Raw genomic sequence first — 21,128 nt, forward strand, 5'->3', positions numbered from 1 at the left:
TTGCCTAGCATACACGAAGACCTGGGTCTGATTCCTCGGTACCACATACATAGAAAAAGCTGGAAGTTAAGCCTGGCGTGGTGGCTCACCCCTGTAATCCTAGCTACTCAGGAGGCTGAGATCTGAGGATCACGGTTCAAAGCCAGCCTGGGCATGAAAAAACATGAGCCTCTTGGGGCTGGGAGTTTGGCCTAGTGGTAGAGTGCTTGTCTAGCATGCGTGAAGACCTGGGAACAATTCCTCAGAACTACATACATAGAAAAAGCTGGATGTGGTGCTGAGGCTCAAGTGGTAGAGCTCTAGCCTTGAGAAAGTCCAAGGACAGTGCTCAAACCCTGAGATCAAGCCCCAGAACTGGCAAAAAGAAAAAACAAATAAAACCTCATCTCCAATTAACCACTAGCCTTGAGCTGAAGAGCTCAGGGATAGCACCCACGCCTAGAGTGTCAAACACCAGCCACATCTGGCTTTTTGTTGGTAGCTGAAGGTATAATTCCTGTTTCTGGTACTATTAAGTTGATGAGACATTTTGTTATTTTACCTGTACAGTTTCAGATAGCATTTTCTTCTTTCCTTCCTGCCTTTGTTCTTCCTTTCCGTTCTCTCTCTTATTTTGCCTTTCTTCCATTCTCATTTACATTGAGTACTTGCTATTTTCAGAAAATCTGCTGAACTACATATATATATATATATATATATATATATATATATATATGTATGTATATATGGTAGCCCTGGGGGACAGCGCCACAACCCACAAAAAAGAAAAGTCTCGAGTTCTTTAGTGCTAGGCTGGCTTTGAACCGTGATCCTCAGATCTCAACCTCCTGAGTAGCTAGGATTACAAGTGTGTGCCACTGTGCCCAGCTGGATCTGATCCCTCTGAAAGTAGCTAGGATTACAGGCATGAGCCACCAGTGCCCAGCTCCTTCAACCCCTTTTATTGTATTATAGATCAAACCCAGGGCCACAGGCTCACATACATGCTCCCGTTTGTCAAATGTTTTTGTTTTTGTTTTGCCGGTCTTGGGGCTTGAACTCAGGCCTGGGCACTGTCCCTGAGCTTCTTTTGCTCAAGGTTAGCACTCTACCACTTGAGCCACTGCACCACTTTTGGCTTTTTCTGTTTATGTGATACTTAGGAATGGAACCCAGGGCTTCATGTATACTAGGCAAATACTCTACCAATAAACCACAATTTGTTTCTGGATTCTGTTGGCTAGTATTTTATTGAGGAGTTTTGCATCTGTGTTCATTAGAGAGATAGGTCTGTAGTTTTCTTTTTTTGTTGGGTCTTTCCCTGGTTTGGGGATGAGAGTAATATTAGCTTCATAAAATGAGTTTGGTATTGCTCCTTCTGCTTCTTATTTCTCGGAAGAGTTTCAAGAGTATAGGTGTTACCTCATCTTTAAACGTCTTGTAGAATTCCGCAGTGAAACCGTCTGGACCTGAGCTCTTTTTGGTTGGCATTTCCCTGATTGCTTCCACAATTTCATTGTATGAAATTGAATTGTTCAAATTGTTTACCAAATTCCCAGCCACTTGTCAAATGTTTTTATGTTTGCCTGCTTGTTGTTGAGTTAATGTATTTATGTACTCATAAATATTCATAATTATGATACTTTTCTTTTTTCTTTAGGTTATTGGTTATGGCATTTGAAAACACCTTCTTGTCCTCTATTAACCCAATTTAGAGAACTGAGTACTAAAGTAATAGATCTTTCAAAATGTGTCATTGCTCTGGGTGAATTTTCAACATTGAATTCAAATCTGAACAGTAATTCTGCTGTCTTGGTAAGTATTAGAAAGCTCTGATTGAAGGGTGTTTCTTTTACATCTTTTGGAGGAGCAAATGTTGGATGTCTGCTTTTGTCTCTTATAATCCTGGAGTCTAATATTTAGAAATCCAAATACAGTACACATCTTTTTTTTTTTTGCTTTTGATAATTATTTTTATACATTTTTAAAAATCACAGTTTTCAGAATATACAAGAAAAATATTTGTCTTATACTGAAGTAAACATCTCTTTGGTATAGAAGTTATATCATATATGGCTTTTAGCCAAAAACAAAACAAACAAACAAAAAGCAAGAATTAGGACCTAACATGCTAAATAAAACCATTCTTACTATTCTTTGCCCATCCATTTGGCCCCTATTGCAGCTCCACTGTGTGGATTTTGAATATAGATCTTATTCATCAATAGATCTACAAAGACTTAAAATACCACATCAAAGATGCTCAAAAGTCATAAATACATGGTGTCACTGTTGACATGATACATAGCTAAAATGAAACATGGTCAGTAAGGTCAAATCATACAAAACATTCCATCACTTAATTTGACACATTAGAAACAAAGTCTCTTCTGAAGTTATTAAAAAGCAGTAACACAGATAATGTAATTCAAACCGGAAAACATCAAATGTGAGAAATATTAACTGTGAAGACAATCAACCTTAAAAATAAGTTGAGAGCTGGGCATTGGTTGTTCATCCTTGTATTCTTAGTAATCCAGGAGGCTGAGATCTCAGGATCTCTATTGAAGGCCAGCCCAGGTGGGAAAGTCCAAGAGAATCTTATCTTATCAAAAAGGTGGACCTATGGCTCAAAAAGTAGAGCTCTAGTCTTGAGCAAAAAAGCTCAGGAATTATAAGTATGCCCAAGTTTAAGTCCCATGACTATTAGGAAAATAAAATGGGGGTAAAGGGCATATTTTCTCTAGACATACTTTTATTCTCTAAAGTAAACACTTTTTCAAAAAGCATCACACAATGGGAAAATTTACTTATCTGTTTCAAAAAGTTATCATTAGCCAGCGCAGTGGCTCATGCCTGTAATCTTAGCTACTCAGGAGGCTGAGATCTGAGGATCACAGTTCAAAGCCAGCCTGGACATGAAAGTCTAAGAGACTTATCTCCAATTAACCACCAGAAAAGCAGAAGTAGTGCTGTGGCTCCAGGGGTAGGGCGGAAGCCTGGAACTGAAGAGCTCTGCGACAGCCCCCAAGCCCAGAGTTCAAGCTCCACGAACAACAACAATAAAAAAAAAGTTATTAAAATTCAGTTCACCCTGCTGAGGATGGTGGTGTACACCTGTAGTCCCAGCACTCATGAAGGCTAAGGCTGGAGAACCTCCAGTACGAGGCTAGCCTTGTTTACATAGTGAGATCCTGTCTCAAAACTCACATACCTCAAGTCCCATTGAGATAATTTTTTCCCTTTAGTTCAGATTCACACATCTTTTTTTAGGAAAATAATCTTAGTCTTCATGCCCCCCAAAAAGGAGAGGGGAAGCTTTTAATCATGTTTTTATATATTTTTTATTAAAGAATTTATTAACATTGATTTTTGCATCATATTTCAAATGACATATTTAACAAACAAGTATTCAAGAAGGGAATCTATATATACAATCACAGGCACTTAGTTTTTAGAACATAATCAAAATTAGGCTAAGGGTTGTATAGCATAGATACATAATGATCTATGTAATAAAACATGTCTACAGAGTCATAAGTTTTTATGTCTATGTAGTTGTGTTTATATTTCCCGTACCACGTCTATATCATTGGGTATGCAAATATTGAGTCCTCGCTCTTGCACTGTTTGGATCTGATAGCCACATATTAAGGATACCATGCGCCTTTTGTTCCTTTGGTCTTGACTTGTCTCACTCAACATGATTCAATGTGGGCAACCTATATTTATTTAAGAAATCATCCATTTCTATTAGATTTTCCTGTTTCTTTGAATATAGGCCCTGGTAGTACTTATTCATAATGAACTGAATTTCTTGGATATCAGTTGTGATTGTTCCCATAGGGTCTCTAATCTTGTTTATTTGAGTCTCCCCTCTCTTTTTTTGATTAATCTTGCCAAGGGTCTATTTTGTTGACTGTTTCAAAGAACCAACTTTTTAATTTATTAATTTTGTGTATAGTGGATCTTATTTTAATCTATGATATTTCTGATTTTATTTTTGTTATTTCTGTCCTTCTAGTTGTTTTAGAATTAACTTTTTCTTGCTCCTCTAGGTGTTTCAATTTCTTTTTTAGGTTATTTACATGCTCTTCTGTCTTGTTAATATGCACTCCTAGTGCGATCAATTTGCCCCTTAAAACTGCCTTTGCTGTGTCCCATAAGTTCCTTTGTGATGTCTCTTGATTGTCATTACATTCGAGAAAGTTTTGAATTTCTTCTTTGATCTGATCTGTCACCTATGAGTTATTCAGAATCGTGTTGTTCAGCTTCCAAGTGTTTGAATGTTTTTTAACTTTTACTGCATTGTTCAGAACTAGTTTGACTCTACTGTGATCAGATAGAATGCATGGGATTATATCAGTCCTCTTGTATCTGCTTAAGTTTTCTGTATGAACTATTATATGATCTATTTTGGAGTGTGTTCCATGTGCTGCTCAGAAAAATGTAAAAAGTTTTGCCATTGGATGGAAGACTCTGTGTATATCTGTTAAGCCCAGCTGGGCTACGGTGTCATTTAAGTCAATGGTGTCTTTGCTTAATTTTTTTTTTTTTTTTTTGCCAGTCCTGGGCTTGAGCTCAGGGCCTGAGCACTGTCCTTGGACTAGAGCTCTACCACTTGAGCCTCAGCACCACTTCTGGCTTTTTTCTATGTATGTGATACCAAGGAATTGAACCTGGGTCTTCACGCATGCTAGGCAAGCACTTTAACCACTAGGCCAGACTCCCGGCCCCATGTCTTTGCTTAACTTTTGTTGAGTTGACCTGTCCTTTGGTGAGAGTAGCACAAATACAGTACACATCTTTTAAATAGTCAACAGAGTTTAAAAAATTAATAATAGAGCCAAGCCTTGGTGGTTTATGCCTGTGATCCTACGCACTCAGGAGGCTGAGATCTGAGGATCATGATTCAAAGCCAGCCCTGGCAGGCTTTTACCTCCAATTAACTGCCAGAAAAGCTAGAAGTGGAGGTGTGGCTCAAGTAGTAGAGTGCTAACCTTTAGCAAAAAAAGCTCAGGGACAGTGTCCAGGCTCTGAGTTCAAGCCCCAGGACTAGCACAGAAAGTAAAAAATAGAAAAATGAATTATAGAGCTAGATGTTATTGTGCGTGCTTCCCAGCATTTGACTGGCCAACACAGGAAAAGCCAGCCTCTGAACTACATAGCAACATAACAACAACAAAAAACAAAAAACCTTATTACCAGTCTTGAGAAAAATATTAGATATTATATAGCACACTGGATACTTTGTAAATCAGCATTATAGTTTAATAAAGGTATAAAGTGTAATTCAAGAGAGAAAGTAAAATATAAATAAGTTCTTCAAGTGCTGTGTCAGTGCAGTGTTGTGTTTAGTGACTACAACTAATCTTGCAATGATAATGAATCTTGTAGACAGAGTGATTGGCAGGTTTGTGACTATTAAATAGATGGATAGATCTGTTATTGTTCATCTTATTCTTCATTACAGGTTACAAGGACAAGGAAGGATTTTACTAAAGATGTAAGAGATCTTTTGCTGGAGGAAATTAGGTGGTCCAATCCTAACTTTGCTTTGGGAAAATATTTTCCCATGCTTCTACAAAAACAAATTGAGCACCAGGTGCTCTCTGAAGGCCCTGGCAATCAAGGTTAGTGATCATCTTTACCATCTATGTTAATACTTCAGGGTTTGGTTTTTTTTTTGGTCATGGGGCTTAACTCTGGGGCCTGGACCCTGTCCCGCTGAGCTCTTCAGCTCAAGGCTAATATTCTACCACGATGATCCCAAGCACCACTTCCAGTTTTCTGGAGGTTAATTAGAGATAAAGAGTCTTATGGAGCCGCACGGTGGCTTACGCCTGTAATCCTAGCTACTCAGGAGGCTGAGATCTGAGGATCCCAATGCAAAGCCAGCCCAGGCACTAAAGTCCATGAGACTCTTATCTCGAATTAACCACCAGAAAACTGGAAGTGGGGCTGTGGCTCAAGGGTTGGGCCATAGCCTTGAGCCAAAATGCTCAGGGACAGTGCCAGGCCCAGAGTTCAAGCCCCATGACCCATGGAAAAAAATAAAAAAAGAGTCTCATAGACTTTCGTGCGTGTGTGGAGCTGGCTTTGAACTGTGATCTTCTGATCTCAGCCTCCTAAGTACAGGTGTGAGCCACTGGTGCCTGGAAATGCTTTAGCTCTGAAAACAAACAGGAAGCCTTTGTCTTATCCTTTCACTCAGAAGTAGTCCACAGATAGCCAGACATAGGTGACTTATACCTGTAATCCTAGCTATTGAGGAGACTGAGATCTGAGGACTAAGGTCTGAAACATTGCCCAGGCAAGCCAATCAAGAGAATTACCTCAAATTAACCAAAAAAGTCCAAAAGTGGAGATAGAGCTCAAGAGGTAGAGTGACAGTTTTAAGTGAAAAAGCTAAGCAGAAGCGCAAGGCTCTGAGTTCAACCCCAATACTGGCATACATATAAAAGTGATCTACATAGATAAAATTTTACTTACATTTGATATTATTTAACTGAAGGAAAGTGTCTCTTATAATGAAATGTCAGGGCCAGGAGTTTGGCCTAGTGGTAGAGTACTTGCCTAGCATGCACAAAGACCCAGATTCAATTCCTCAGAGCCACATACATAGAAAAAAGCTGGAAGTGATGCTGAGGCTCAAGTGGTAGATCTCTAGCCTTGAGAAAGTCCAAGGATAGTGCTCAGGCCCTGAGCTCAAGCCCAAGACTGGGGGAAAAAAAATAATGGAATGTCAGCACTGTCACCTTCAAGAAGGGTCAATCCAAAGATAGCCTCAGTTACTGTGAAATATGTATCACTTAAGGAAAGCCTTAGACGAGGCAATTTTTACTTACATAGCTTATATAAAAGGTATTCTAAGTAATAAGACCTCCAGCTTACTTTCAGTATGTTGTATTTTATTCTTTTTATCTTAATGTCTTGAGACTGGAATTTTTGGAAGTAATGTAAAGATTACTGAATATGAAAGATTGCTTTGATAAATTAGTAAGCGTATGTATTTCTATAACTTCCAAATAGAAAGTCCACAATTTAAGCCTGATGTCAGTCAAAAAGAAACCAAAAGGAAACGAGTGGAAACAGGAAATCAGAAGTCAAAAAGGAAAAAACCAAATGAGTATTCAGTAGGTCCAGAAAAGATAAATGTGAAGTCAGAAGAACTGGACAAAAGAAACATCGTTTCTGAGATAAAGCCAAATTCTTCTAAAGGTATATTTTCTAAAACATTGCAAAAGAAAACAAACTGCCTTGAGCATATGTAAAGTGAAGGCAAAAGAAGTAGGAGATAATGATGCTCTAATAATTGGTGATAGCAGGCCTACAGCAGAAACATCCTCCATTCTGGTAAACTCGGGTTTCAAAACTCTTGTACTTGAACTCTTGTTTTCTCCGTTTCTCCACTTCCAGACTGCCTTTTTGCTGGTTTATATGAGATGCAGTCTCAGAGACTTTTTGTTCATACTGTGATTTTGCTACTCCTGAGTAGTTAGGATTAGAAGCATGAGCTCCCAATATATAAAAAGGAAAACAGGGCCGGGAGTTTGGCCTAGTGGTTAAAGTGCTTGCCTAGCATGCATGAAGACCCGGGTTCGATTCCTTGGTACCACATACATAGAAAAAAAAAAAGCCGGAAGTGGTGCTGAGCCTCAAGTGGTAGAGCTCTAGCCTTGAGAACGTCCAAGGACAGTGCTCAGGCCCTGAGCTGAAGCCCAGGACTGGCAAAAAAAAAAAAAAAAAAGCAAAACAGCCTTTTATAAACAAATAATTCTACAAATACTTACTGTTTCAATGGTTAGTATAATTTACAAACATACTTCAAGAAAGAAAAGTATCTTAATTTTTTACTTTTTTTTTTTTTCTTTAGATTCTGGAACTGAAGATATGCTCTGGACAGAAAAATATCAACCTCAGAATGCCAATGAACTCATAGGCAATGACTTAGCTATAAAAAAATTACATAGGTTAGTAAAATTTAGGAAATAAATTTAGAATTTGTTAATTATAAAATGATATTCTTCATGGGAAAATCTGTAAATGTAATTTTAACGTATTTCTTTTGTTGTTGAATGACATTATATTTCCATTCTTTTCCGCTATCCATTTTTTTTTTTTTTTTGCCAGTCCTGGGTTTTGAACTCTGGGCCTGAGCACTGTCATTGGGCTTCTCAAGGCTAGCACTCTGCCACTTGAGCCACAGCACCACTTCCAGCATTTTCTGTATACGTGGTATGGAGGAATCGAAACCAGGGTTTCCTTCATGCTAGGCGAACCCTCTACTGCTAGACCACTTTCTTGGCTTTTCCCCTCCCCACTTTTGAATTGGTATTAATGAGAGTTTAATTCGGACATGTCCATATATACATGCAGTGTATCTTGATTAGACTCAGCCCTCTATTAGTCTCTCTCTTTTCCTACATTTCTACTCTCTAGAGGTTCAGTTGAGATTTATATACCTTTCCAAGAAAAATTGTCTGTATATGCTTTTTCTTTTTCTTTTTTTTTTGCCAGTTCTGGGGTTGAACTCTGGGCCTGGACCCTATCTCTGAGCTCTTTAGCTCAAGGCTAGTGCTCTACTACTTGAGCCACTTCTGGTTTTCTGGTGGTTAGTTGGATATGAATTCCACAGACTTTCCTGCCCTTGGTGGCTTTGAACCTCAATCCTCAGATCTCAGCTTCCTGCAAAGCTAGGATTACAGATGTGAGGCACTGGCGCCTGGCTTTTTTTTCCTCCTCCTCCTCCTGCTCCTCCTCATCCTCGTCCTCGTCCTCCTCCTCCTCCTCCTCTTCTTCTGTCTGTTTGTTTTGATCTGTTTTTGCCAGTTCTGGGGACTGAGCTCAGGGTCTGGGTTCTGTACTTGAAGGCTAGCAGTCTACCACTAGGTCACATTCCTGGGCCCTCTTTTCTTTTTGCTGTCAGTACTGTGGCTTGAATTCAGAGCCTAGGTACTGTTCCTTAGTTTTTTTTCTCTCAGCTGGTGCTCTACCACAGCTCCATTTGGCTGGTGGTAAAGATAAGTCTTTCACTGACTTTTTTTTTTGTGTGTGGGTCATGGGGCTTGAAATCTGGGCCTGGGCGTTGTCCCTGAGCTCTTCAGCTTAAGGCTACCATTCTAGTGATTAATTGGGGATAAGAATCTCACGGTCTTTAGTGCTTGGGCTGGCTTTGAACCACCATCCTCAGATCTCACCTAGGGTTACAGATGTGCGCCATACCTGGCTTTTCACTGACTTTCCTACCTAGGCTGGCTTTGGAATCTTGGTCCTCAGATCTCAGCTTCCTGAGTAGATGGGAGTGAACACTGGCTCCCAGCTTTTTTTTTTTTTAATTGTAATGTATAGTTATATTCACCAGATAGTAGGTGCATTACTTCTCACACATTGATACCCCTTCTCATGTTTTTGTCTCCATTTCCCTCTTCCCACCCCTTCCCAACTTTTTCTTATAGAGCATAATATATCCAATGATATACTGAATAGTTTATAGTCTTGTCTATTTAAAAGTAGTTCATTTTAAAACATTCATGTCCATGTAAAAATATTTTACTGTTTAGTTGATTTATAAGCATTATGGAGTAATAGGACATAACTTCCTCAGCAATCCTTTTAACATAAAATAAATGATGTCTGTATGGCAGTTGGTTGAAGGACTGGAAAAGGAGAGCCGAATTGGAAGAAAGACAGAATTTGAAGGGAAACCGAGAAGAGAAGCTGGAAGGTATCATGAGTCATCTTTATACATTTCACTGAACTTTTATAGAGTCACATTAGGTCAGATTTTTCTAAAATTTCTAGGTTGGCATTTTATCCTTGATTTTCTACTTTTTGTAAATTAGTTTCTTATCATTCTTTGGAAAAATAAAAATAAATTGTGAGATTTGATACCTGAGTTTTATGAGGTAGAATGACTTCCCTAAGCAACTAATCATTTTCTATGCATTTGATCAATTTTTCAGATTTTTCGGATAGGATAGATTTTGACAGCAGTTCAGATGACGAAGAGAGCCATCTTTGCAATACTGTTCTTATAACAGGACCAACAGGTGTGGGGAAAACTGCTGCAGTGTATGCTTGTGCTCAGGAACTTGGATTTAAGGTTAGTAAAGCCACAATGGAAAAATGCTAATGTAATATTACTCTTCTGTTAAAGTTTTATGTAGTTGCACCATAGTTGCACCAAGGGGTTTCAATTAAACAAGTCAGATGATGAGTATAATGCATCTTGATCAATGTCATCCCTACTGGCGTTCTCGTTGATGATTACTCTTGAACGTAAGCTCAGTATTTGTAGTAGAACATGGTTAAAATCTCAGCACTCAAGAATTTGAGGTAGGAGATCTCATGTTTGAGGTGAGCCTGTGCTACACGGCAAAACTCTTGTCTGAGAAAAAAAAAGGGAACCATAAGCCATCCTGACTATTTTGCCTCTATTCTTCTTTAGATATTTGAAGTGAATGCCTCCTCGCAGCGCAGTGGTAGACAAATTCTGTCTCAGTTGAAAGAAGCTACTCAGTCCCATCAAGTAGACAAGCAAGGTGTAAATTCACAGAAGCCCTGTTTTTTTAATAGCTACCATACTGGCAAGTCACCAAGTAAGTACTGGACATTGAATTCTGAGCCACACACTCAGGGCACTACCATACCGCTTGGACCATTCTCTTGTCCACTAGCCCAAGCCATTGCTTATAAAGTCTCCCCAGTCACTGTTTTGTTTTTGTTTTGGTTGTGGGGCTTGAACTCTGGGCCTGGGCCCTGTCCCTGAGCTCTTCAGGTCAAGGTTACCATACTACCCCTTGAGCCACAGCACTTCTGGTTATTTAGTGGTTAATTGGAGATGAGTCTCATGGACTTTACTGCCCAGGCTGGCTTTGAACTGTGATTCTCTGCCTCCTGAGTAGCTAGGATTACAGGTGTGAGCCAGTGCATCCTGCTAGGTCACTGTATTATGAATGATACTTCACAACCAACAGTGATCTTTGTCTAATGGACTCATTAGGGATTTTTTTTTTTGGTTGGGCGGGATGGCGTCAGCTATGGGCTTGAACTCAGGGCCTGGGTATTGTCCTTTAGCTCTTTTGCTCAAGGCAAGCACTCTACCACTTTGAGTGACTGTGCCATGCCTGGTTTTTGTTGTTGTTGTTTTTCACTTCTGGTTTTGAGAGGTTAATTGGAAATAAGAATCTTGTGGACTTTACTTCCTGGCTTTGAATGTGATTTTCGGATCTGAGCCTCCTGATTACAGGTGAGCCACCAGCGCCCAAAGGTGTCCTAGCAGCCTCTCATGTTGACCAATGAGTTTTTTGGTTTGTAGGTTTGTAGCTAGGTTTGTATTCTTAGTGTTATAAGCTCATGGATTTATATTTATTTCATGTATTTTAATAGTTTATGTTTATTCTTTGTTACGCTTTTGCTCAGGGTTTCCAGCCCAGCCTTTTGCTGGCCAATTGGAGATGGAACTTTGCACTCTTTTTTCCTTGCACTAAACTGCAGTTCTCCAGGTCTCAACCTCCTGAGTAGCTAGGATTGTAGGCAAGAACCACTGGCATCAGCTTGCTTTAATTTTTCCCTCCAGTCCTGGGGCTTGAACTCAGGGCCTGAGCACTGTCCTTGGGCTTTCTCAAGGCTAGAGCTCTACCACTTGAGCCACAGCATCACTTCCAGCTTTTTCTGTGTATGTGGTACTGAGGAATCACCCCGGCCTTTGTACATGCTAGGCAAGCACTCTACCCCCTCTACCCCTAGGCCAGACTCCCAGCCCTTAATTTTTTTTTTTTATCACTGATTTTAAACAATTTGATTATGAAATGTCTTCATGTAGGTATTTTCTAATTTGCATTTGTTGTAATTCTTCAGTGCATGGGTTATCATTTTCTTCTTCTTTTTTTTTTTTTTGCCAGTCATGGGCTTTAGCTCAGGGCCTGAGCACTGTCCTTGGACTTTCTCAAGGCTAGAGCTCTACCACTTGAGCCTCAGCACCATTTCTGGCTTTTTTCTATGTATGTGGTACCAAGGAATTGAACCCGGATCTTCGTGCACACTAGGCAAGCACTCTACCACTAGGCCAAACTCCCGGCCCCAAATGGGTTATCATTTTCATTGCACTGAGAAATTTCAGCCTTTCTTTTTCTTGTTTTTCTGTGCCAGTGCTTGTGTTTATACTCAAGGATTTACACTTTTCTTAGTTTTATTTCACCAAAGGCTTTCATTTTATCACTTGATCCACATCTCCACTTCCAGTTTTTTTCTGGTTTAATTGGAGATAAGAATCTCATGGACCTTACACTAGCTGGCTTCAAATCATGATTCCATCTCAGCCTCCTGTGTAGCAAAGATTGCAGGAATGATCCACTAGCTGTCAGCCAACTTTTCTTTTTTCTTTTCTTTTCTTTTCTTTCTTTTTTTTTTTTTTTGCCAGTCCTGGGCTTGAGCTCAAGGCCTTAGCACTGTCCTTGAGTTTTTTTCAAGGTTAGAACCTACCACTTGAGCCATAGCACCACTTCCAGCTTTTTTCTATATATGTAGTATCAAGGAATTGAACCTGGATCTTTGTGCATGCTTGGCAAGCACTCTACCACTAGGCCAAACTCCTAGTCCCCAACTTTTATTTTCCTTCCCTTTTCATATTCTTGGCAATCCCAAATTTCTGATATTTTAACTTGAAGTTCCCTAAGTTTCCTGGTGCTTTGCCTAGTTTTTCAGCCTTCCTCTTCCTCTTTGTATTTGTTTGAGTAATTAGTACTATTTATTTAAGCCAGAGAATTTTTCTTCTACAGATTCTCATTTGCTTTCAATTTGTTTTTAACAGAAAAATTAAACTCCCCTAAGAGAGTTGTATCATCACCAAGAAAGCATCCACCATCATCACCCAAAAATAGTGGGCAAAAACGATCACTTCCTCCTAGAACTTTGGCCAATTATTTTAAGATCTCTTCCAAACCCAAATGCACTGAAGAAGCAGGAACATCTGTGGAAAGTAAGAAAGGTAAAGCATAAAGTTCACAAAATAAAAATTATTAATGACATTGACACATAAAAATATGAACCTATTTCATAGGTTCTTATTGCTGTTTATTAAAGCTCAGTTACACTGAAGGTGCTATATATAGGAGTTTTATTGTTCTGTTTCGTTTTCCTTAGGTGGGGATTCACTTTGACCTTATTCAATGGAAATATCCAGTGTTCTATAAAAATGATTTTTCCTGGGCCGGGAGTTTGGCCTGGTGGTAGCGTGCTTGCCTAGCATGCACGAAGACCCGGGTACGATTCCTCGGTACCACATACATAGAAAAAAGCCAAAAATGGTGCTGAGGCTCAAGTGGTAGAGCTCTAGCCTTGAGAAAGTCCAAGGACAGTGCTCAGGCCCTGAGTTCAAACCCAGGACTGGCAAAAAAAAAAAAAAAAAAAAAAAAAAAAGATTTTTCTTAAAACATTAGCATTTTATCTGTGCAGGAATGAAAAATTCTTCTTTGGAACAAAAGCAAATTAATCAGACCAAATCTACCAATGAAGCTAATTCAGATATCAAAGAATTTGGAGCTGAAGAACTCAACAGAAAAAATGCAACATCTCTCATTCTTTTTGAGGAGGTAGGCTTACAGAGGTATATGTTCATCTTATATCTTAGTAAAAATTTATTTTAATGTTGACTATATATTTTCTTATGGTGAATTCTAAGCCTTATTTAAAGGCACACAGTTGTAATCTCAGCTACACACTATACCTACAAATGTAATTTCAACTGTAAGTTGGGAGAAATCCCAGGCAGTTAGTGATAATCTACCTCAACATAAAACAGAAGGGGTTCAAGTGGTAGACCACCTGCCAAGCAAGTGAGAGGCTCTGATTTAAATCCTTAGTTCCAGAAAAGTGTGTTTGGATTTGTGGGTATGTAATATATATTCCAAAAAAGTCAGAAATATTCTTCTTCTTTTTTTTTTTTTTTTGGTCTTTTCTTTTTTGGTACTGGTGATCCAACCCAGGACTTCGTACTTGCTAGGCAAGTGCATTGCCACTGAGTTACATCCCAGCTCAAAAGACAGAAATATTTTGTTTGTAATTAAAGCACATAATTTCATCAACTCTCAAATAATTCTCAGAAAGATGTTTAATCCAATTGATTAATGCAATTACTGGACCTTATCCCTGAGCTTTTTGCTCAAGGCTAGCACTCCATTACTTGAACTCCAGCTCTGTCTCCTGAATAGCTAGGAATCCAGGCATGAACCATTAGCATCTAGCTACTCTGGATTTTTTAATGTCATTGTGGAATATTTTGATTATTTTCAAAAATGATTTTATGATATATAAATTATCAGTATGGTATTATTAATTTAACTTTCTTTTTTTTTTTTCCAGTCCTGGGCTTGAACTCAGGGCATGAGCCCTGTCCTTGGACTTTCTCAAGGCTAGAGCTCTACCATTTGAGCCTCAGCACCACTTCCGGCTTTTTTCTATGTATGTAGTACTAAGGAATTGAACCCAGCTCTTTGTGCATGCTAGGCAAGCATCCTGCCACTAGGCCAAACTCCTGGCCCCAAATTTAACTTTCTAATGGTCTTTCTATGGTCCTATTTTAGTGGTAGAATGCTTGCCTAGCAGCCGGGTGTGGTGGCTCATGCGTAATCCTAGCTACTCAGGAGGCTGAGATCTGAAGATCAAGGTTCAAAGCCAGCCTGGGCACAAAAGGACCTGAGACTCTTATCTCCAATTAACCTCTAGAAAATGGGAAGTGGGGATTCGATTAAGGGTAGGGTGGTAGTCTTGAGCTGTAGAGCTTAGGAACTATGCAAAGGCCCAGGGGTAGCATGGTAGTCTTGAGCTAAACAGCTCAGAGACAGCACCCAGACAAGTTCAAGCCCCATGACCCACAAAAAAAGAAAAGAATGCTTGCCTGGCATGCACAAAGCTATGGGTTTGATTCCTTAGTACCACATACACAGGAAAAAAAGCCACAAGTGGTGCTGTAACTAAAGTGGTAGAACATTAGCCTTGAGAAAGCCCAAGGCACAGTGCACAAGCCCTAAGTTCAAGCCCTAGAACTGGCAAAAAAAAAAAATCTACACACACACACACACACACACATATTAAAGTTTTGCATTGCAGATATATATTATATTTACTGTGTATACATAACTGATTCCAATGAGTGGTATTTCTCAATTCATTAATATTCTAATAATATTTTGTAGGTTGACATCATTTTTGATGAAGATGCTGGATTTTTGAATGCAATCAAAACATTCATGGCAACCACTAAACGTCCTGTAATCCTTACTACAAGTGGTAGGCAACAATGGTTTCAGTACAATTGACATTTTTCTTCAAGTGTTTTGGAAAACCTAATTTTAGTTAGAAATGTTTCTTGAAAAGTTCATTGAATTGGGCTCTGGTGGCTCATGTCTATAATCCTAGCTACTCAGGAGGCTGAGATTTGAGGATCACAGTTTGAAAAGTCTGTGAGACTCTTTTATGCAGTTAGTTACTCTGAAAAGGCTGGAGGTGGCACTGTGGTTCAAGTGGTCTAGTCTTGACCACAAAGAAGCTCAGGGACAGCATCCAGGCCTTGAGTTGAAGCCCCAGAACTGGCAAAAGTAAAATGAAAAGTCAGTTGAAAGAAGCATGGCTCAGATTCAGGGGCAGAGAACCTTCTTAGCCAACATGAGCACTAATACTAGACAGGTTCTAGAGTGCTCGAGTAGGTATTCCAATAAGCGCAAGGCCCTGAGTTCAAATTGCATTACTGCCCCCCAAATGTAAGCTTATCTGGGTGTAGTAACATATTCCTAATAATCCTGTACTCTTATCCAAACTTAAAAAAAAAAAAAAAAGTGGAGCTATGGCTTAAATGGCAGAGTGTGTTAGCCTTGAGCAAAAGAAGCTTGGAGACAGTGCCCAAACAGTGCCCTGCTGGTTCTAAGGACCAAAAAAAGAAAAATATAAAGCACTTGCTTTGAGGCTACTTTTAAGTAAAATAAAGGTTACTTGAACATTGTAATTAATATCATGAAAGTCAAACTGATATCCATGGAGGCTAAGTGACCAGTGGATAGAAAACTTAGGCAGCATGGATACACTAGAAAAATGAATAATTTGGGTCCAGTGCATGGCAGGGCAGCATACCTCCAAATTTCATTATGATACTAAGACTGGTATGCAATTAAAATTTAAGTATTGATTTGTTGTTACTGTTTTAGCAGTACTGGGATTGAATTCAAAGCCTATGTGTTAAGTATCATTTAGTTCTGCAATTTTCCACTTAAAATCGATGAACCAGCCTGGTGCTGGTAGCCCACTGCCTAAAATCTTAGGCACTAAGGAGGATGAAATCTGACGATCATGGCTGAAAGCCAACCCAGGCTTTAGGAAAGTTCATGAGACTCTTAACTCCACTTAATCCCCAAAAAGCCACAAATGGAGATGTGGCTCAAGTAGTGGAGCCTTCTCCTTGAGCACAAATGCTCTCTCTGTGATAGCATCTAGGCTCTGAGTTCAAGCCTCAGGATCAGCACACACATACACACACACACACAATTGTTGAACCATGATTGATTACAGGAATCTTTAGCCAGGTGCTAGTGCTCACACCAGTAATCCTCACTACTCAGGAGACTGAAATCAAAGGGTCAAAGTTCAAAGCCACCAGGGCAAGAAAGTCCAGGAGACTCTTACCTCCAACTAACCACCACCCAAAATCCAAAGTGGAGCTGTAGATTGAGTGGTAGAGCACTAGCTTTGAGCTAAAGAACTCAGGATCAGCCTTGAGTTCAAAAAAAAAGCAAGCAAGCAAGCAAGCAGGGCCAGGAGTTTGGCCTAGTGGTAGAGTGGTTGCCTAGCATGCACGAAAACCTGGGTTCTATTCCTCGGTACCACATACACAGAAAAAAGCCAGAAATGGTGCTGAGGCTCAAGTGATAGAGCTCTAGTCTTGAGAAAGTCTAAGGACAGGGCTCAGGCCCTGAGCTCAAGCCCAGGACTGGCCAAAAAAAAACCCCCAAAACAAACAAACAAACACAAAAACAGAAAGCTAAACCTCAGATCAGGGGAGACTGGGTTTTTTTTTTTTAATTTTCACCCATATCTTGGACTTCACCTCTCTCTGTGTGTCTCTGTCTCTCTCTGTCTCTGTCTGTCTGTCTGTCTCTCTCTCTCTCTCTCTCTCTCTCTTTAGACACACACACACACACATTATTTTATGTAAATATAAAGAGGCACATAGACATTGCACCTGTTTGTTTCTATCCCAAGTGGGTTATTTTTCCTTTGGTGATACTGGGAATTGAACTCTCGACTTTGCTGGACAGGTCATCTGCTCCTAAGACTAATTACTATACTTTCAGTATTGCACAAATTTATTTACTGCTCTTACTGTTTGATGTTTTTATCTTTAGATCCAACATTTAGTTTAGTGTTTGATGGTTGTTTTGAAGAAATCAATTTCAGTACTCCTTCCCTGGTAAGTTTTGCATTTTTATAATCAATTACACATTATAATCATAAAAATTTTAGTTACTAAGTCTAGTTATAATTTAAAGTGTGTTTGCTAAGGAATGAATTATAATTGAGTTTTAGAAGACTTCTATTTATGTATTTATTTTAATTCTTATGTGTATGATAGTTCTGGAGCTTGAACTCAAGGCTTGGGCACTGTCTTAGAGCTTTCTTTCTCAAGGCTGTTTTTCTGTAACTTGAGCCATAGATCCATTTACAGATTTTTTGGTACTTAATTGAATATAAGAATCTCAGTGTTTCTTGCCTGAACTAGCTCCCAATTGAGGTCCTCTTCACTCTATGTTTTTTAATTTAATTTTTTTTTCAAATAGTTAATTTTCTTTATAATTCCAAAGTTTATTACAGGGTTTTTTTTTTTTTCCCTAGTAGTATTACTTTCTTTTGTTGTTGTTGTTGATCAGGGGGCTTAAATTCTGGGCCTGGGTGTTGTCCCTGTGCAATTCTGGTTTTCTGGAGTTAACTGGAGTCTCCTGGACTGGCTTTGAATTGTCATCTTCAGATCTCAGCCTTCTGAGATCTGAAGGATCTAGGATTACAGGCATCAGCCACTGGCACTCTACTAGTAAGCCATGCTTGCAGCCTTGAAATTTTTTAAATGATACTAGGGATTGATTCAGAGCCTCTTACATAGTTAGAAAGCAGTCTACCACTTGATCCACCCTCCCAGCACTTTGTTTTCTATTTTTATAACTTTACCTAGGCTAGATTCAAACTTCAAATTTCTGTCTCAGCCAGAATGAGTCTCCATGCCTGGCTTAGATAAAATTTACTATTGGGCCAGGAGTTTGGCCTAGTGGTAGAGGGCTTACTTAGTATGCACGAAGACCTGCGTTCGATTCCTCAGTACCATATAGAAAAAAGCCAGAAGTGGTGCCGTGGCTCAAGTGGTAGAGCTCTAGCCTTGAGAAAGCCCAAGGACAGTGCTCAGGACCTGATTTCAAGGCTCAGGACTGGCAAAATAATAATAATGATAATAATAATAATGATCATATAGTTAAAATTTGCACTTATGTCTATTACCCATTGAATGTAAACATGTAAAAGCCCACTGTAATCATCACTCATGTGAAGATGCAGAACATTTTCATCACCTCCAAAAGTTCTGAGGGCCAATCTCAGGGGCTTTGAGCCACACTCAGGAGACTAAGACTAATCTACAACTCCAGATTCTGTCTCAACAAAAACAAACAATATGTCCATCAAAATTGGAACAATTTAACTGGGCAGTAGTAGCTCAAGCCTGTAATTGTAGATACCCTCAAGGGCTGAGATCTAACGACTGAGGTTTGATGCTAGCACAGGGAGAAATGTCTGAGATTCTTTTATTTCCAATTAACCAGCAAAAGGCCAGAAGTGGAGGTGTGTCTTAAGTGGTAGAGTGCTAGCCTTGAGCATAAAGAGGCTCAGGGACAGTGCCCAGGCCCTGAGTTTAAGCCTAGGATTGGCAAAAGAACAACAAAAACAAAAACAAAACACCATGATTTATTTTTGGAAAAAAGACTTTGAGGTAAAATAAAATCAATGACTATAGTGACAATAAATGTGTACTTGTATATGTATTCATTGATACAATTTTCTTATTCTAGTTTAAAAGTTACATAAGTATTTTTCAGTATTGTTGTAGTATTCATACATTTGCCAGTCCTGGGCTTGAGCTCAGGGCTTGAGCACTGTCCTTGGACTTTCTCAAGGCTAGAGCTCTACCACTTGAGCCTCAGCACCACTTCCGGCTTTTTGCTATGTATGTGGAGTACCAAGGAATCGAACTCGGGTCTTCGGGCATGCTAGGCAGACACTCTACCACTAGGCCTAACTCCCAGCCCCTGGCTATGAAATATTGTACTGAAGTATATCACATTTAATCGTAAGGGGGTGGCCGGAGTTTGGCCTAGTGGTAGACTGCTTGCCTAGCGTACATGAAGACCCTGGTTTGATTCCTTCATACCCCGTATATAGAAAAAGCTGGAAGTGGTGCTGTGGTTCAAGTGGTAGGGCTCTAGCCTTGAAAAAACCCAAGGACAGTGCTCAGGCCCTGAGTTCAAGCCCTAAGAATGGGAGGAAAAAAATACTAAGAGTTTTTCAAGATTGATAAATCTGCCTACATTATTCAGGGCTGGAAAACCTCCTTTGCTACTGTAGACTAAACACAATAAAGAAAAGAAATATATGAGGGGGCTGGGAGTTTGGCCGAGTACTAGAGTACTTACCTAGCATGCACAAAGCCCTGGGTTGGATTCCTTGGTAACACATACACAGAAAATGGCAGAAGTGGTGCTCTGGCTCGAGTGGTGGAGCACTTGCCTTGAGAAAGCTTAAGAATAGTGCCCAGGCCCATGACTAACTGAAAAAGAAAAAAATATACATATATAAAATCACTTTAATTTGGTACCATATGCTCATACTTTTTTTTTCTTTTCTTTTTTCTTTTTTTTTTGCTAATCCTGGGGCACTTGGGCTTTCTCAAGGCTAGTGCTCTACAACTTAAGCCACGCATCAGTTCTGCTTTTTCTGTGTATGTGGTACCAAGGAATCTAACCCAGGGTTTCATGCATGCTAGACAGGCACTCTACTGCTAGGCCATACTACCAGCCTTATAGATTTTTTAAAAAGAAATTTAATTCTCAAGATACTATAAACTTAACCAAAACTTGCCTCGCTTTTATATATTCTCTGAAACTGAAACTAGCACTGTTTCTTGTTCTTTCTCTCTGTCTTTAAGCTAAATGCTGCCAGCTACCTACAGATGATCTGCTTAACTGAGAATTTCAGAACTGATGCAAAAGATTTTATAACACTGTTGACTGCTAATGCTTGTGATATCAGGAAAAGTATCCTTTACTTACAATTTTGGATTAGAAGTGGAGGTGGATTTTTAAAAGAAAGACCATTACCTGGTTGTCGTAAGTTGATCTGTTATTATCAGAAATTCCTATTATGAAACTCAGAGAGAGAGAGAAAGGGGGGGGGGGGAGAGAGAGAGAGAGAGAGAGAGAGAGAGAGAGAGAGAGAGAGAAAGCGAAAGCACATGTACTGATACTAGAGCTTGAACTTAGGGCCTCTACATTGTCCTAGCTTTTTCACTTGAGGCACAGCTCCACTTTTGACTTTTTTGGGTAGTTTTGGTAGTTGGGCTCACACCTATAATACCTGCTACTCAGAAGACAGATCTGAGGGTGGCAGGAAAGTCTGTGAGACTCTTTTCTTCAATCAATTACTCAGAAAAAGGAAGAAGTGACCCTGTGGCTCAAATGGTAGAATACTAGCCTTGAACAAAAGAAGCTAAGGGCGGGGGAGAGGGAAACAGTGTGTAACTGTAACCCGTCTATACATTACCTCGATAATAAAAAATAAAATGAAAAAAAGCTAAGGGATAGTGCTCAGGACCAGTAAAAAAAAAAAGAGGAAAAAAAAGTCTCTTGGAGTTTGTGTATCTTTTTTTTTTTTTTTTTTTTTTTGCCAGTCCTGGGCTTGAGCTCAGGGCCTGAGCACTGTCCTTGGACTTTCTCAAGGCTAGAGCTCTACCACTTGAGCCTCAGCACCACTTCCGGCTTTTTTCTACGTATGTGGTGCCGAGGAATTGAACCCGGGTCTTTGTGCATGCTAGGCAAGCACTCTACCACTAGGCCAAACTC

The 21,128-nt window shown here is 39.5% G+C and overlaps 1 protein-coding gene across 1 annotated transcript in view; it reads left to right on the plus strand.

Moving 5' to 3' along the window:
- Atad5 (ATPase family AAA domain containing 5) overlaps positions 1 to 21,128 on the plus strand; it is a 45,616-nt gene that overhangs the window by 17,167 nt on the left and 7,321 nt on the right. Inside the window, exons 8-19 of the mRNA XM_090350647.1 lie at positions 1,640 to 1,794; positions 5,453 to 5,612; positions 7,012 to 7,200; positions 7,856 to 7,952; positions 9,627 to 9,715; positions 9,945 to 10,084; positions 10,430 to 10,580; positions 12,794 to 12,970; positions 13,438 to 13,574; positions 15,177 to 15,270; positions 17,376 to 17,440; positions 20,216 to 20,396. Coding sequence (XP_090206773.1) covers positions 1,640 to 1,794; positions 5,453 to 5,612; positions 7,012 to 7,200; positions 7,856 to 7,952; positions 9,627 to 9,715; positions 9,945 to 10,084; positions 10,430 to 10,580; positions 12,794 to 12,970; positions 13,438 to 13,574; positions 15,177 to 15,270; positions 17,376 to 17,440; positions 20,216 to 20,396 — 1,635 coding nt within the window. The remainder of the gene's footprint in view (positions 1 to 1,639; positions 1,795 to 5,452; positions 5,613 to 7,011; positions 7,201 to 7,855; positions 7,953 to 9,626; positions 9,716 to 9,944; positions 10,085 to 10,429; positions 10,581 to 12,793; positions 12,971 to 13,437; positions 13,575 to 15,176; positions 15,271 to 17,375; positions 17,441 to 20,215; positions 20,397 to 21,128) is intronic.

This window comes from Megascapheus bottae, chromosome 17, assembly GCF_031878675.1.
Source record: "Megascapheus bottae isolate mThoBot1 chromosome 17, mThoBot2.hap1, whole genome shotgun sequence".
Taxonomy (NCBI): domain Eukaryota; kingdom Metazoa; phylum Chordata; class Mammalia; order Rodentia; family Geomyidae; genus Megascapheus; species Megascapheus bottae.